This window comes from Myotis daubentonii, chromosome 1 (assembly GCF_963259705.1).
Source record: "Myotis daubentonii chromosome 1, mMyoDau2.1, whole genome shotgun sequence".
Lineage (NCBI taxonomy): Eukaryota > Metazoa > Chordata > Mammalia > Chiroptera > Vespertilionidae > Myotis > Myotis daubentonii.
In genome coordinates, this window is record NC_081840.1 from 7,111,092 (window position 1) to 7,128,392 (window position 17,301).

At 47.1% G+C, this 17,301-nt stretch overlaps 1 protein-coding gene across 1 annotated transcript in view; it reads left to right on the forward strand.

The window, feature by feature from the left end:
- The window catches only part of DYNC1H1 (dynein cytoplasmic 1 heavy chain 1), a 69,571-nt gene that overhangs the window by 10,734 nt on the left and 41,536 nt on the right, over positions 1-17,301 (forward strand). The window contains exons 2-10 of the mRNA XM_059686784.1: positions 3,597-3,684; positions 5,446-5,619; positions 5,850-6,105; positions 6,432-6,618; positions 7,879-8,150; positions 8,241-8,468; positions 12,178-13,254; positions 13,915-14,094; positions 15,816-15,965. Of these exons, the coding sequence (XP_059542767.1) occupies positions 3,597-3,684; positions 5,446-5,619; positions 5,850-6,105; positions 6,432-6,618; positions 7,879-8,150; positions 8,241-8,468; positions 12,178-13,254; positions 13,915-14,094; positions 15,816-15,965 (2,612 nt within the window). The remainder of the gene's footprint in view (positions 1-3,596; positions 3,685-5,445; positions 5,620-5,849; positions 6,106-6,431; positions 6,619-7,878; positions 8,151-8,240; positions 8,469-12,177; positions 13,255-13,914; positions 14,095-15,815; positions 15,966-17,301) is intronic.

Sequence of the window (17,301 nt, forward strand, 5' to 3'; positions counted from 1 at the left end):
AATCCTGGGATAGCGATTTCACATACATACTGTTAATCCTGGGATAGTGATCTCACATACATACTGTTAATCTTGGGATAGTGATCTCACATACATACTGTTAACTTAATCCTGGGATAGCGATCTCACATACGTACTGTTAATCCTGGGATAGCGATCTCACATACGTACTGTTAATCCTGGGATAGTGATCTCACATACGTACTACTGTTAATCCTGGGATAGTGATCTCACATACGTACTGTTAATCCTGGGATAGTGATCTCACATACGTACTGTTAATCCTGGGATAGTGATCTCACATACTTACTGTTAATCCTGGGATAGTGATCTCACATACGTACTGTTAATCCTGGGATAGTGATTTCACATACGTACTGTTAATCCTGGGATAGTGATTTCACATACGTACTGTTAATCCTGGGATAGTGATTTCACATACGTACTGTTAATCCTGGGATAGTGATTTCACATACGTACTGTTAATCCTGGGATAGCGATTTCACATACATACTGTTAACTTAATCCTGGGATAGTGATTTCACATACATACTGTTAATCCTGGGATAGTGATCTCACATACATACTGTTAATCTTGGGATAGTGATCTCACATACATACTGTTAACTTAATCCTGGGATAGTGATTTCACATACGTACTGTTAATCCTGGGATAGTGATTTCACATACGTACTGTTAATCCTGGGATAGTGATTTCACATACGTACTGTTAATCCTGGGATAGTGATTTCACATACGTACTGTTAACTTAATCCTGGGATAGCGATTTCACATACATAAGGTTAATCCTGGGATAGTGATTTCACATACGTACTGTTAATCCTGGGATAGCGATTTCACATACATACTGTTAACTTAATCCTGGGATAGTGATTTCACATACATACTGTTAATCCTGGGATAGTGATCTCACATACATACTGTTAATCTTGGGATAGTGATCTCACATACATACTGTTAACTTAATCCTGGGATAGTGATTTCACATACGTACTGTTAATCCTGGGATAGTGATTTCACATACGTACTGTTAATCCTGGGATAGTGATTTCACATACGTACTGTTAATCCTGGGATAGCGATTTCACATACATACTGTTAACTTAATCCTGGGATAGCGATTTCACATACATACTGTTAATCCTGGGATAGTGATCTCACATACATACTGTTAATCTTGGGATAGTGATCTCACATACATACTGTTAACTTAATCCTGGGATAGCGATCTCACATACGTACTGTTAATCCTGGGATAGCGATCTCACATACGTACTGTTAATCCTGGGATAGTGATCTCACATACGTACTGTTAATCCTGGGATAGTGATCTCACATACGTACTGTTAATCCTGGGATAGTGATCTCACATACGTACTGTTAATCCTGGGATAGTGATCTCACATACTTACTGTTAATCCTGGGATAGTGATCTCACATACGTACTGTTAATCCTGGGATAGTGATTTCACATACGTACTGTTAATCCTGGGATAGTGATTTCACATACGTACTGTTAATCCTGGGATAGTGATTTCACATACGTACTGTTAATCCTGGGATAGTGATTTCACATACGTACTGTTAATCCTGGGATAGCGATTTCACATACATACTGTTAACTTAATCCTGGGATAGTGATTTCACATACATACTGTTAATCCTGGGATAGTGATCTCACATACATACTGTTAATCCTGGGATAGTGATCTCACATACATACTGTTAATCTTGGGATAGTGATCTCACATACATACTGTTAATCCTGGGATAGCGATTTCACATACATACTGTTAACTTAATCCTGGGATAGTGATTTCACATACGTACTGTTAATCCTGGGATAGTGATTTCACATACATACTGTTAATCCTGGGATAGCGATTTCACATACGTACTGTTAATCCTGAGATAGCGATCTCACATACGTACTGTTAATCCTGGGATAGTGATCTCACATACGTACTGTTAATCCTGGGATAGCGATCTCACATACGTACTGTTAATCCTGGGATAGTGATCTCACATACGTACTGTTAATCCTGGGATAGCGATCTCACATACGTACTGTTAATCCTGGGATAGTGATTTCACATACATACTGTTAACTTAATCCTGGGATTGTGATTTCACATACATACTGTTAACTTAATCCTGGGATAGCGATTTCACATACATACTGTTAATCCTGGGATAGTGATTTCACATACATACTGTTAACTTAATCCTGGGATAGCGATTTCACATACATACTGTTAATCCTGGGATAGTGATCTCACATACGTACTGTTAATCCTGGGATAGTGATCTCACATACGTACTGTTAATCCTGGGATAGTGATCTCACATACGTACTGTTAATCCTGGGATAGTGATTTCACATACATACTGTTAACTTAATCCTGGGATAGCGATTTCACATACATACTGTTAATCCTGGGATAGTGATTTCACATACATACTGTTAACTTAATCCTGGGATAGTGATTTCACATACATACTGTTAATCCTGGGATAGTGATTTCACATACATACTGTTAACTTAATCCTGGGATAGCGATCTCACATACATACTGTTAACTTAATCCTGGGATAGTGATTTCTGCTAGCACACGTTTCCGTGTAACTTACTGCGGAAATAATTGACTAGAGCATCCAGGCCTCTGGTGGGTTAGTGCTACACCTACAGGTTTGCGTTATTTCCGTTCTTACACATTTTTTATTTTAATTTTTCTGTTTTGATTTTCAGCCATTTAGAAATTGTGCTCACACGTATCTTGAGCTATCTTACTATTAAATCCAGTCAGCTTTTCAAAGGGCTCCTGGGCATCAGCAGCCCACCGTCGGGGAGGAAGTGCATCCTCCCTAATCCCCCAGCAGGCCATGAGAAGTGCTCCAGGAGCAGAGGGGAAGGCGAGGGGAACACCTCTCAGGGACCCTGGGGTGATGCTAGACAGCAGTTTGCCCTGGGGGCCTGGATGAGGGAGGGGCAGCCTGTGTACTGGTAAGGACACTGGGTTTAGAATCACTGACTTCTGAATTCTTAGGTTGTCCCTTTCCAGCCACGGTCTGAGGACAGTTTGCTTACATTCCTTACCTGGGAAACAAGGATAATGACAGCCATGCCAGTCCCCATAGGTTGTAGTGAGGGTTAAAGACATGTAGCTAAAGTACTTAGTAAAATGCCTGTCATATAGTAAGTGCTGAGTTAGCAGCTGAGCAGAATGGGGGTGAGGGGCAGGGAGAGGAAGGGAAGAGAGAGGTAACTTCTGTGTAGGGAGCCAAGGTGGGAGTGGGTGGGGCCTGGAGAACTGGCTGTAAGGCATCCCCGCTCCCCTAGTATAGCACGCCTGCCCACCTGCAGCACTGCCCAGCAACAGCTCCTTAATGTGTCCAACAGCCCAGGCACAGAAACGAGGCCCAGAGAGGTTCACCCCCTTGCCCAAGATTATGCAGCAAAGGAGGGCCCAGGGCAGGAGTCAGAAAAAAATGGGTAGGAAGGGAGAATAAGTAGAGCTGACTCAAAATTGGAAATGTTGACAAGAATGTGATACAATATTTATTTTAATTTGTAGAGGATGTTGGTGATGAAGGAGAAGAAGAAAAAGAATTCATTTCCTATAATATCAATATAGACATTCATTATGGAGTCAAGTCCAACAGGTGAGTAGTGTGACTGTAACCATAATCTCGGGTTCTGAGCTTGCGAGAATTAAGCATCAGTCTTAACTGACTCAGACAAAGACATTAAGAAAACACTCAAAAGATTTCTACTCTGCAATTTCAGTATCTTATCTTTGATTTCATGAATTCAAGTTAAGAGGATTTCCAAATTAAGATAAATTCTAAAATATTTTTACTTTAATATCCATGTCATGGCACCCATTGTAACATATCTAATAATGCCTTCAGATTATATCTGAATCATCATTATTATAAACTAGAGGCCTGGTGCACGGATTCGTGCACCGGAGTGGTCCCTCAGCCTGGCCTGCACTCTCTCGCAATCCGGGACCCCTTGGGGGATGTCGTACTGCTGGTTTTGGCCCAATCCCCACAGGCCAAGCTGAGGATCTGGTGAAACCGGCAGTCCGACATCCCCTGAGGGATGTAGTAGTGCATGAATCGGCAGGTGGCCAGGGAGGAGCCCGAGCCCGCGCTGGGTGCCTGTTGGTGCGCTGAGCGACCAGTGCTCCCGCTGTGGGAGCACACTGGCCATCTGTCCCCCGGTGGTCAGTGTGTGTCATAGCAACCGGTCATTTGGTCGCTTAGGCTGCCTGATCGCCTCTAACCACTCTGCCTGCCGGCCTTCTCACCCCCAACTGCCCCCCGCCTGCCGGCCTGATTGCCTCAACTACCACACCCCTGCCAGCCTGCTCACCCCCAACTGCCCCCCCCCCCCCCGCAAGCCTGCTCGCCCCCAACTGCCCCCCCTTGCTGGCCTGATCGCCCCCAACTGCCCTCCCCTCCTTGCCTGATTGCCCCCAACTGCCGTCCCCTCCTGGCCTGATCGCCCCCAACTGCCCTCCCCTCCTGGCCTGATCGCCCCCAACTGCCCTCCCCTCCTGGCCTGATCCCCCCTAACTGCCTCTGCCTTGGCCCCGCCACCATGGCTTTTTCCGGAAGGATGTCCCGAAAGTCTCCCAGTCTAATTAGCATATTACCCTTTTATTAGTATAGATAACTGGTGAACACTGTTAGGTACAGGTCTGAGTCTGTAGGACAAATCCCTAAAAACAGTGTCACAGGTTCAGACGTGGTGCATTGACATTTTCAATGTGTGTTACCAGATTTTCCACCTTCTACAAATTAGTGTAAGGTCAGGTTTAAGTACACTATGGCTTGTAACCTGCAGTTGCTAGGAAGGTTAGTGTAAATGAGGCCAAGGTTATGAATGTAACCCATTTATAAGACAAACAAATTTTGCTTGGTTTCACGGTCCCTTGCTATAACCATAACCTTGATTTGGTTAGTTCTCATGTGAGTAAAGATGAGCACTGTGTTTCAATATTAGAAAAGCAACAATTTAGTCTATTCTTAATAGGATTTTTAAATTGAAACAGTCAAATGAATATTTTTGTTTGTTAATCCTCACCATATATTTTTTCCCATTGCTTTTCAGAGAGTTGAGGGGAGGGAGGGGAGGAGGGAGGGAAATATCAATGTGAGATCTCACAACAACTGGTTGCCTCCCACAAGTTCCCTGTCTGGGGATGGGGAGCAAACCCGCAACCAGATATGTACCCTTGACTGGGAATCGAACCGGAGACCTTTTGGTGCGCAGGTTGATGCTCTAACCACAGAGCAACACCAGCCAGGGCCAAATGAATTTTTAATTTGTATGCAACACAGAGAAGGCCACAGTTGTCAAGACCGATTAGGAACGAGACTTTGTGTTCTAATTTCTTCTTTGCTTTCTTGTAGCTTGGCATTCATTAAACGTACTCCAGTCATTGATGCAGACAAACCAGTGTCTTCCCAGCTCCGCGTTCTCACGCTCAGCGAGGACTCCCCATATGAAACCTTGCATTCTTTCATTAGCAATGCAGTGGCTCCTTTCTTTAAGTCCTACATCAGAGAGTCTGGCAAGGCAGACAGGTAAAAACCATTTTCCCGTTGTTGGTTTGAATCATATTTCACTATGTCTTCACAAGACATTGGAAAATGATGTAAAATTCAGGAATCGGGAGGTAGAGCTAACAACCAAGAGGATGTAAATCTGTTGTGTTAATAAAATGTTTATTATTAATATTTGACAGATCTGAAATAAGAGCATGTCTTGGAGACCAGTAGTGCACTAAGTTTTGAAATATTTTCTGTCTTTTTAGGGATGGTGATAAAATGGCTCCTTCAGTTGAAAAAAAGATTGCAGAACTTGAAATGGGACTCCTTCACCTGCAGCAAAACATTGAAATTCCAGAGATCAGCCTGCCAATTCATCCAATTATTACAAATGTCGCAAAGCAGTGTTATGAGCGTGGAGAAAAGCCCAAAGTTACAGACTTTGGAGATAAGGTTGAAGACCCAACTTTTCTCAATCAGCTACAATCCGGAGTTAACCGCTGGATCCGAGAAATTCAGAAAGTAAGAGCACAGGCTGAAAGTAGTTGTAAAGGCTTAACGCTCTGTTATCTGTGAGGTAAACTCTTGGGTGACTGTTGGCCGTACCTGCCCTTGGTGCCGGGACTGCCCAGCAGGCCTGCTAAGCCCGGGGAAGTGGGAGATGCGCACCATCACCCTGAGCCTTCGTCTGACCTCTTTCCTACCTGTGACAAGTTCAACTACTTGTCATTTACAGGCAGGAAATCCACTTGAAACATGGAAATTAAATTGTAATGCATGTGTTTAGTTAATGATACTTTTTCCACCTTTAAATGTGAATACCCTTCAGTGTTATTTTATGTTTAAAGGTGACCAAACTTGACCGAGACCCTGCTTCGGGAACGGCCTTACAAGAAATCAGTTTTTGGCTGAACTTGGAACGTGCGTTGTACCGCATACAGGAGAAGCGCGAGAGCCCCGAGGTTCTGCTCACGCTGGATATCCTGAAGCACGGCAAGCGCTTCCATGCCACCGTCAGTTTCGACACTGACACAGGTAAAACTAGAACTGATCATCGATCAGGCAGTTAATCTGCCTTTTGTGAGACCTTGCTGGTAATTGAGATGAAAGTTAATATATGCACCACCTTTCCTTTTCCTCTCGCATCTTGTCTCATATTTCCCCCAGTCCTAGGTAATGAAAGTGACTTTCCACATACCTCCCGTTTCCTCCCGGGGTTTTGAGGACACAGCCGGTTTCTAGGCCTGAGTGTCGGGAGCCGTGGGAGTTCCATCCTGTTCCTGTTACTCAGTCCCCTGGGCAGGCTGTGCTTTCAGTGTGAAGTCAGTGTGCCCCAGACAGGCAGCAGGAAGGCGGTTCACAGAAGCAGCAGTTACTTGCCTGCAGGGCTGGGGACAGAGAGCTGCTTAGTACTTCCTCTTCCTCCGCTCACCTGCTCCGTCCTGTTCTCTGCTCCCTTCCCTGTTCTGAAAGGGGGTGAGGAGCCTTTAGTTTTCTGCGTGGTCCGCAGTGAGTGGTGTTTCGTTAGCACCCAGTGGGCACACGAACGTTGGAGCGCTCCGGCACAGTTAGCATGTGTGTACGACACCATGCCCATGAGGCCCGTTAGAGCCAGCAGCTGGACCACAGTCGTGGCAAATGTTAGAGGAGATTTTGGGTGGAAATCGTCCTATTACATTAATCACACTGTACACGTTACCTGGGCATTTACTAATGTGGAAAAGTATACTTGAATTTTCTGTAACACCTCCGAAACCATTATGTCTTTCTAACATGTTTTTAAAAATCTTAAAAAAAAATAAAAATAAAAATCTTGTGCCAGAGGAAGTAAAAATCTAGACTAGGATCCAGGTGTTTCTGTGATTGTGTCAATAATGTACTCACCTAACTTGTGCCATGGGCATAAAATTTTAATTCTAGTGTTTTTAAAGATGATGAAATTCTAGTGTTTTAAACTTGTTTTTAGTAGGACATTTAGATAATCTAGAAAGCAAAAGAAGATGAACTATGAGGGTATCCCTGATGCTCTTTAACAAGTGAAAATGAAGCTGTGCTGGGATCATCCTATTAACGAGTTTTTTTCCCCAAATATCAAATAGTTTCTTTGTCACTAAATCTTTTGCAATATTCAACTGTCCCATCATGAGGACACATTTCAGTTTACTTTCCCAGTAGTAGGCCTGTACGGAATATCCTGTAGTTGCATTACTTTTCAGTTGAGGTAAGATTGACATCTACCATTGTGTTAGAGTTGTTTTACTTTGTATGAAAACGATTAACTGTCTCTTAATCTAGGTCTAAAACAGGCTTTGGAAACCGTGAATGACTACAACCCTCTGATGAAAGATTTCCCTCTGAACGATTTGCTGTCTGCCACTGAGCTGGACAAGATCCGGCAGGCTCTTGTGGCGATCTTCACCCATTTGAGAAAGATCCGGAACACGAAGTATCCCATCCAGAGGGCCCTGCGCTTGGTGGAGGCCATTTCAAGAGACTTGAGTTCCCAGTTACTCAAAGTGTTGGGCACTAGAAAACTAATGCATGTTGCTTACGAAGAATTTGAAAAAGTACGTTTTCCTATATCAGAAAGCAACCTCGGGGCATTGAGACCAAACTGCACTGTAATAACAAGCTTCCTTTCTTCAATTACATCCTAGGTTATGGTTGCGTGCTTTGAAGTGTTTCAGACTTGGGATGATGAATACGAGAAACTTCAGGTGTTGTTGAGAGACATTGTCAAACGGAAAAGGGAAGAAAATCTGAAGATGGTGTGGCGAATCAACCCTGCCCACAGGAAGCTTCAGGCTCGCCTAGACCAGATGAGGAAGTTTCGACGGCAGCACGAACAGCTGAGAGCAGTCATCGTCAGGGTCCTGAGGCCACAGGTGTGATTCCCATTCCAGAAATTCACGCGTGATTATTTCAGATGAACTACTTGTTTCTGTTTTGCATTATTACTCCTTTAGCTCCGTCTTGTTGCTGTCATCCTTAAGATCTAGTGATTCTGTATTATATTGTTTCAATCCAAATCTTTAACGTTCTCCACCCATTCATTCCTACCCTCAAATTGCATGGACCCTAGAGCCAGAACCTGCAACCCACTGCTGAACTAGCTATGTGACTTGGACACATTATTTAACCTTTTCTCCAGATTCCTCATCTGCAAAATCTATATTAATAAAAGGATAATATGCTAATTAGACCAAGAGACCTTCCAGACAAAGTCATGGTGGCGGGGCCAAGGCAGAGGCGGTTAGGGGCCATCAGGCCAAAAGGGGAGGGCAGTTGGGGGTGATCAGGCTGGCGGGGGTGGGGGCAGTTGGGGGCAAGCAGGCTGGCAGGGGGAGCAGTTGGGGACGAGCAAGCTGGCAGAGGGGCATTTGGGGGCTATCAGGCCGGCAAGGGGGGGCAGTTGGAGGCAAGAAGGCCGGCAGGGGGGGCAGTTGGGGGCAAGAAGGCTGGTGGGGGGTGGGCAATTGGGGGCGAGCAGGCCAGCAGGATGAGTGGTTAGGGGTGATCAGGCAGGCAGACAGGTGAGCGGTTAGGAGCCAGCAGTCCCGGATTACGAGAGGGATGTCTGACAACCGGCTGTTGGACATCCCCTGAGGGGTCCCAGATTGGAGAGGGTGCAGGCTGGGCTGAGGGAACCCCCCCCCAACCCCGTGCACAAATTTCGTGCACGACTCATTTTCTTCAGACATCCTTTTTTCTCTTCTCAATTCAACATTTTCTTCTCTTCATCAGTGCTTTTCTTCCCTTAAAAAACCCAGTCCAGAAATATAAGGTGCACTGAGATATATAGGTAGAGGGATTGACTGGTAAATGAATCGATATATGATAAAGCCAATATATAGCAAATGTTAATTGACTGAGTATTAATTAATGCTAGGTGTGTGTGTAGGTGTTCAGTCCATAAATCTTTCAACCCTCCTGTAGTTTGAAAATCTTGTAAAAAAATGTTAGGGGAGCTCCAGTCTGGAAATTGTGCGGTCTGGGAAGCTTCACCACTGATCGCGGTGCCTGCTGTTCCGGCTTGAGTACTTGTTAATAGTGAATCCTCAGCAGCTTTTCACTCGGCGTGGTACTAGTGTGTGTACGTGTGTGTTGGCATTTAATAGTCACCCTTCATTTTACCCGGAGAGTTTTGAGAATAGTGCCGAGTCCTTCTAGCCTAGGGTTTCTCAACTTTTGCCAGGTATCTCCTCTCAAATATCATTTGTTAAAGAGCATTGTACGTTTTCTTTTTGTGTGTAATCATGTCCACATTCTTCGGCTCGGTACAGTTTGTAATAAATGTGTGTATGATGCGTTCTCAGCATGTTTTATCACTATGTGTAGTCTGTTCACTCAGTGCAGTTATCGATGTGGTTAGACTCACACCTGCTGTTTGCTCTTGTCCACTTGTCTCATTCTTGTTCCACCCTTCCTGGCGGCCCTCATTTGTGCTGTTTTTAGTATATCACTTTAATTCCTCTGTAGACTTGTAGCTGTAGTTCTTTCACTTCTTTTTCTTAGAGATTACTCTTGGGATTACAATGTTCATCTTTAATGTATCGTGACGTACTCAACACCGACTTCCAGCAGCACATTGGGAGAGAACTGAATGGAGGTTCTGATGTTACTCTAGCACTTTAGTCGTCCCTCTGCTGTGTGCTTCCTGTGGGCTATAACCTAGAGTTTTAAGACTAAGAAAAGAAAACTGTTGGACACTGAGTTTGTACGTAGCACTCCTTTGAATTACTACACTCTTATAGATGGTTCTAACTGCCAATTAAACATTGAAAAGGGAAGTACCCCAAATCCAGGTCTAACACATGTTAATTTCACTGCTTAAGCAGAGAGACTACATTGTCAGAAAGTCTGTGCAGTGCAGAGTTAAAATGTACTATGTCATGTTTTACGTGGCTTTGCTGAGTCAGGGCTATAAAATGTTTAGTCTTGCTGGGATGGCTCAGCTGTTGAGTATCGACCCGTGCACCAAGAGGTCACTGGTTTGATTCCTTAATTTCTAATTGGTCCTTTTTCATATACTTGAGGGTCTCACTAAATTTCTCAGAGGTTTCTAGGAGATTCTTGAGTAACCTTATAACCGTGGTTTTGAACTCTATATCCAGTAGTTTGCTTTCCTCTATTTCTTTCATTTGTGACCTGTTTCCTTGTCTCTGCATTTTTTATGCTTCCCTGTGTTGATAGAGTGGCTTTCTGTGCTAGGTGTCCTATAGGGCCCAGTTGCTCAGTCTCCCTAGTCATCTGAGGTGGACGCTCTTGGTGCACCCCTTTGTGGGCTGTGTGCACAGTCTTGTTGTAGTTAAGCCTTGATTGCTGTTGGTATCACTGGGAGGAATTGACCTCCGGGCCAGTGGGCTGTGAGGACCAGTTGTGTCTACAATGGGAGAACTGCTGTGCTAGAGACACCCTTATGGGGCAGGACTTGCTTCAGTGGGGTTTTGGTGCTCACTGAGTCTGCCCCTGAGTATGTCTCTTATGGATGTGAAGAGTTGTACTCTGGTATGGTCTCACTCTGACCACTGGTTACACTGGCTCTTGGATCTCCAAGGAGGTGCAAAGTCAGCCACTGCCTGAGGCTACCCAGCAGGAGTTACAGAGAGAGCTGCAGATTCCTCCTCTTTGTTTGAGGTTTGGAGGTGCCCAGATGAGGCCAAGCTGTGAAGCAGTGTAGGCTGCTGTCGAGCCTTGGGCCTTCTTTTGGAAGCTCTGGGGCTCTATGACCCAGCAGCAGTTAGGTTTTAGGTTGCAAAAGGCCAGGCCATTCATATGCAAAAGCCTCTGTGCACAGCTTGGGTGGGGTTTTAAATTGGGTGGGGCGGGGTCTCAGGGAATCACCAGGGAAGAGCAAACCTTCAGCCCTGCCCTGAAAAGTCCCTGGGTCTCTGGGTCCCGCGGCCCCATGCAGGAACAATGATTGCTGCAAGCACCTCTGAGAGAAAGCCGCCCTCATGTTCCGGCCCGATGCCAGACAGTCCAGTTTCTCCCCGTGTGAATCTGGGTCCGCAGAGTCTTGCCCGGAACTGGAGTTCAGAGCAGTCAGGAGCTTATATCTCCCTCCCAATTCAAAAAGACAACAGCGTACCCAATTGCCAGCCCGTTTCTGCGTGCCTCCATACCTCCGCACTTCTGCACCTCCGCACCTCCTCCCAGTCTCAGTGTGCTTTTCTCTTTCCTTCTAGTTGTATAACTTCCACTCAGCCAGCCTTCCCATGGTTCTGGATGATACCATTTTGTCTTTTAGTTGTAGTTTTGATGTAGTTTTGCTGTGCGAGGCAGCAAGTTCAGGCGTTTACCTATGCCGCCATCTTGGCTGTCTCCTGGTTTGATTCCTGATCAGGGCACTTGCCCACTTTGCAGGCTCCATCCCCAGTAAGGGGCATGCAGGAGGCAGCCAATGGATGATGTTTCTCTCTCATCATGTATATCTCCTTCTCCCTTCCTCTCTCTTAAAAATGTTTTTTAAGTGTTTGACTAGAGTCAAACAAGCGTTACCAAGGCTGACTGGTAATTTGTGTATGTGCTCTGCTGGTGTACAACAGAATACAGCCTTCATTGGTAACCTGATCACGAATTCTTCCCTTTCAGGTCACAGCGGTTGCACAGCAGAATCAAGGGGAGGTCCCTGAACCCCAGGATATGAAAGTAGCTGAGGTTCTTTTTGATGCCGCTGATGCGAATGCTATTGAGGAGGTAAACCTCGCCTATGAGAATGTCAAGGAAGTGGATGGACTGGATGTTTCCAAAGAAGGCACAGAGGCGTGGGAGGCCGCGATGAAGAGATACGATGAGAGGATTGACAGGGTAGAGACCCGGATCACTGCTCGCCTTCGGGATCAGCTCGGCACGGCCAAGAATGCTAACGAGATGTTTAGGATTTTCTCCAGGTTCAATGCACTGTTTGTCAGGCCTCACATCCGCGGGGCCATTCGTGAATACCAGACCCAGCTAATCCAGCGCGTGAAAGACGACATTGAGTCTCTTCACGACAAGTTCAAAGTCCAGTACCCACAGAGTCAGGCGTGTAAGATGAGCCACGTGCGCGATCTGCCGCCTGTGTCTGGGTCCATCATCTGGGCGAAGCAGATTGACAGACAGCTGACGGCCTACATGAAGCGTGTGGAGGACGTCCTGGGCAAGGGCTGGGAGAACCACGTGGAGGGGCAGAAGCTGAAGCAGGATGGCGACAGTTTCCGCATGAAGCTCAACACCCAAGAAATATTTGACGACTGGGCCCGGAAGGTGCAGCAGCGGAACCTGGGCGTCTCGGGGCGCATCTTCACCATCGAAAGTACCCGGGTTCGTGGCCGATCCGGGAACGTCCTCAAGCTTAAGGTCAACTTCCTCCCCGAGATTATCACACTTTCAAAAGAAGTTCGAAACCTCAAGTGGCTTGGTTTCCGAGTCCCACTGGCAATTGTGAACAAGGCTCATCAAGCCAACCAGCTCTACCCGTTTGCCATCTCCCTGATTGAGAGCGTGCGCACCTACGAGCGCACCTGTGAGAAGGTGGAGGAACGGAACACCATCTCTCTGCTGGTGGCCGGCCTGAAGAAGGAGGTGCAGGCCCTGATCGCAGAGGGCATCGCCTTGGTGTGGGAGTCCTACAAACTCGACCCGTACGTGCAGCGGCTGGCGGAGACTGTCTTCAACTTCCAGGAAAAGGTGTGTTCCGAGGCAGTCCTCTCGTGGCCCAGGACAGCTGGCTCACCATGTTGGTCTCCCGTGGCATGCGGGACTGATACACAGGAGACGTGGGAGCTGAAAGGGAGAGAGGGCCACTGGGCTGTTTGACGGGATGAGGGCTTTAGGGGGGCCCTTGAATAACTAACACCTGAGTTTAGAAATCAGTGGAGAGATGACAGGCACAGGAGTCGAAGAGCGAAACGAGAGCTTTGTTCCTGATAAAGCTGCCTGGAGAGGCGCTTGCTGTCACTCCACCCCGACCTAGACAAACTCCACTCCGCCCAGGCCCCCGCACAGCTGGCCAGTGGAGGTCCTGCGCCTGCCGCTGCAAGCAGGCCAGAGTGCGTGCGTCTGTGCACGCTGGCTCCCGAGGAGAGGACGGAAGCCAGAGTGGAGCCCATCTTACTTCTGCTCCCAGACTTATCAAGCAGAGGCCGTCCCTCCCATGAGCAGGAGGGAGGGGGGCAAGCTGACAGTCTCCATACATTTCCCTTCCCTCTCACCCAGTAGGATTAGCTGTTTATGGAAAACCTTCTCTGCCTCGAGCATTTGTCAATTGAGAAGAATGTACATAAAAATTAAGGGATGGAGTGAGTAGAGTGAGTAGATGTTTTAAATATTAAATGTACTTCCCTTTAGGTGGATGATCTGCTGATTATTGAAGAAAAAATAGACCTGGAAGTGCGTTCCCTGGAAACCTGTCTGTACGATCACAAGACTTTCTCAGAGATCCTGAACAGGGTCCAGAAAGCTGTGGACGACCTGAACCTGCACTCGTACTCCAACCTGCCCATCTGGGTCAACAAGCTGGACATGGAGGTGAGGCTGGGCACTGAGCGGGTCCTCACTGACATGGAGGTGAGGCTGGGCACTGAGCGGGTCCTCACTGACATGGAGGTGAGGCTGGGCACTGAGCGGGTCCTCACTGACATGGAGGTGAGGCTGGGCACTGAGCGGGTCCTCACTGACATGGAGGTGAGGCTGGGCACTGAGCGGGTCCTCACTGACATGGAGGTGAGGCGGAGAGACAGAGACACATCGATTGGTTGCCTCCCACACACAAGATCGATCCTGCAACCGAGATACGTGCCCTTGGTGGGCATCTAACCCGGGACCCTCAGTCCATGGGCCAGTGCTCTATCCGCTGTACCAAACCAGCTAGGGCTTTCCCTCCCTTATTTTTATTCTTTTATTTTATTTTATTTTATTGATTATCTGCCTCCTGCACACCCCACACTGTGACCTGGTTCGTAGGTCGATGTTCAACCACTGAGCCACGCCAGCCGGGCATGCTTTCCTTCCCTTTTAAAAAGGGTAAATCGGTGGTGTATTCACACAAAGGGAGACCAACAGAGGGAAAGCTGACAAAGCCCACTCTACTGAGTCCACTGACAGCCTCAGCCTTCCTCACGGCCGCCCTCACAGCATCCCAGGCAGTCCCATGGCCAAGGCCGACTTTTCACAAAGACACACAGGCGTCCTGTTCGCAGAAACTTGTCTCATTCTGGGTCAGAGAGAAGATTTTGTTCTTCATTTGTAACAGAAAGTGGTCAACATGGAGGGTGATATATGTTGATCAGACTATTGTGATCATTTTGCAACATATACAAATATCTAATCACTGGTGGCCCAGTGTATGGATTCGTGCACATTGAAAGGAAATTAATTAGAAGGTGGCAGGCGGGGTGGGACTGGGCAAGATGGGCTGGACATGCCCTGGAGCCAACCTCCCCGGGTCCCACCCCGGCCAGCCACACCTGGGGCAGTGCTGCGGCTCAAAGGGCGTCTCCGGAGTGAGCGGGGTCCCTCCAGCAGATGGGGTCCCTCGGCCTGGCCTGTGGGGATCAGGCTAAAACCGGCTCTCCAACATCCCCCACGGGGTCCCGGATTGCAAGAGAGCGGTTCTTGGGTTCTCACCGAGAACCACTGCTGCCAAGTCACCGCAGCTCAGCAGCTCCTGTGTTGAGTGTCTGCCCCCTGGTGGTCATTGCGTGTAATAGCTACCGGTCAGGTGGTTGGATGGTAACTTAGCTTTTACATAGATATATTATGCCATGCCTAAAACTAATGTAACGTTATGTGACAATAATACCTCAACAATAAGAAAAAGAAAATGGTTTAATTTTCAAACTAGTTTTCTAGTTTTATCTCTATGGCGACCAGGAAAACACTTGTTTTGTGAGTTTTCTATTATATTAAACAGTATCAGGACCTTAATTGCATGTCTGAGTTTGTGTTACTCTCCTTACCACATGTATTGGCGACTTGGCCCTCAGTGGGACAACACAGTGAGCTTAATGGAGATAGTTACCTAAGGCTGGGAGGATGCACCGGAAGCGAGACTCAGAATGGGGGGGGGGGGGGGGGCGGTTACAATGAACGCTTTAACCTAAAGCCTCTGTTTTCTTTTCTTTTCCTTTTTTTTTTTTTTTGGAGTAAGGAAGGGCTTATTGATCAAGAAGGTGCCTCTTTCTATTTAACGTGCTCGGTCAGCTCCAGTTTAGAAGACTCACTGTTCTGCAACACTGCTTTCTCTGCAGATTGAAAGAATACTGGGTGTCCGCCTGCAAGCTGGCCTCAGAGCTTGGACCCAGGTACTTCTTGGACAAGCTGAAGATAAATCAGAAGTCGACATGGACACAGACGCGCCACAAGTCAGTCACAAGCCTGGTGGAGAGCCAAAGATCAAGGTGAGTATTTCCCAGAGCATCCCATGCAAGTAAATAAACCTCTGCCCTGAAACGTACCAATGAAAAGGCCTCTCACCATGGACACCTGACAGACATCACCTCACCCGGTGACCCAGGCCAGCATCCCCCATGATGTTGTGTGGGATCGTGTGCGGTGTGATCAGAGGGTGCCTCGCCCCCAGGATCTCGCCCAAATCACTCCGCTGCCTTGAGGGTCATTGGCACAATGCCTGACCAGTGCCCAGTCAGGAGAGGGAGACAGGGGAGACTGGGAAGAGTCGTGGGGTGGGCTCTGGATGAGAGCCTGCACGTGTGACAGCCTGTGTTCCAGGTCGGGGTGCTGGGTCAGTGTTAACTTCTTTGCTGTGGTCATTGTGCCATAGCCGGCTTCACGTCAGAGCAGGCTGGTGAAGGGCTCTTGGGAACTTCCTGCTTTCTTGGTGACTCTCCTGAAAGTCTAAACTTAGTTTCATTTTTAACAAATGAAAAATAAACGTACACAGAAAAAAATAACCCTCTGCTTTCCAAGCACACATGCAAGAAATCATTTCAGCGACTGAACGTAATCTCCAACTGGACGTTCAGGCTGTGACACTGACCCGTCCCTGTCTTTACATGAATCTGGGTAGGACCTGCATGGATGAGTCGGTAATAGCTCGGTGGTCACACCCTGGACACAGTCTGTCTCCAAGCGCCTGTTCGCATTCCTGTGCGACGTGGTCAGTGGATCCTAGCAAGCTTTCTGGAAAATTCTGTTAATTCAAACTGTGCTAATAGGCCCTGTCTCCTGATATGGAGGTGGTCGGAGAGATGCGCACCTCACAGGAATTTCCTAAGTGCCGTGTTGTTTTATGTAGTTTGTGTAATTATCAGTAAGAAAGGTATCACAAATCAGAAGCCTAAAAGAACTGCAAGTAAAACTCTGACCTGGGAGAAACATTTGGCTTTTTTTTTTCTTCCCAGACTTTACATTCTTAGTTTTTTTTCTCTTAATGCTTGAAAAATGTTTTCACTTTGGAATATTACGGGTATTTATCCCCAGAGCATATTTTTTTAAAATACTGAGATTCTGGAAAGCAAATGAGTGTGTCCAAGTGATAGAGTCAGGTGGAGATGGGCGGGAGTACCTGACCAGCTCCCAGCACCGGCAGGTGGCACAGGCAGACCTGCCTCAGTGAGCAGGAGCCCAACCACGAATGCCAGCTCATGTCCCTGCTGCAGCCATGCTGGGCTCAGGTACATGGCCCAGCAGGTGGTACCTCATTGAGCACCCAGGCATGGGGCACCTTCGGGAGGTTCAGCCTGCCCTCCGACTTGCATCCCTGGGGAGGGCCCA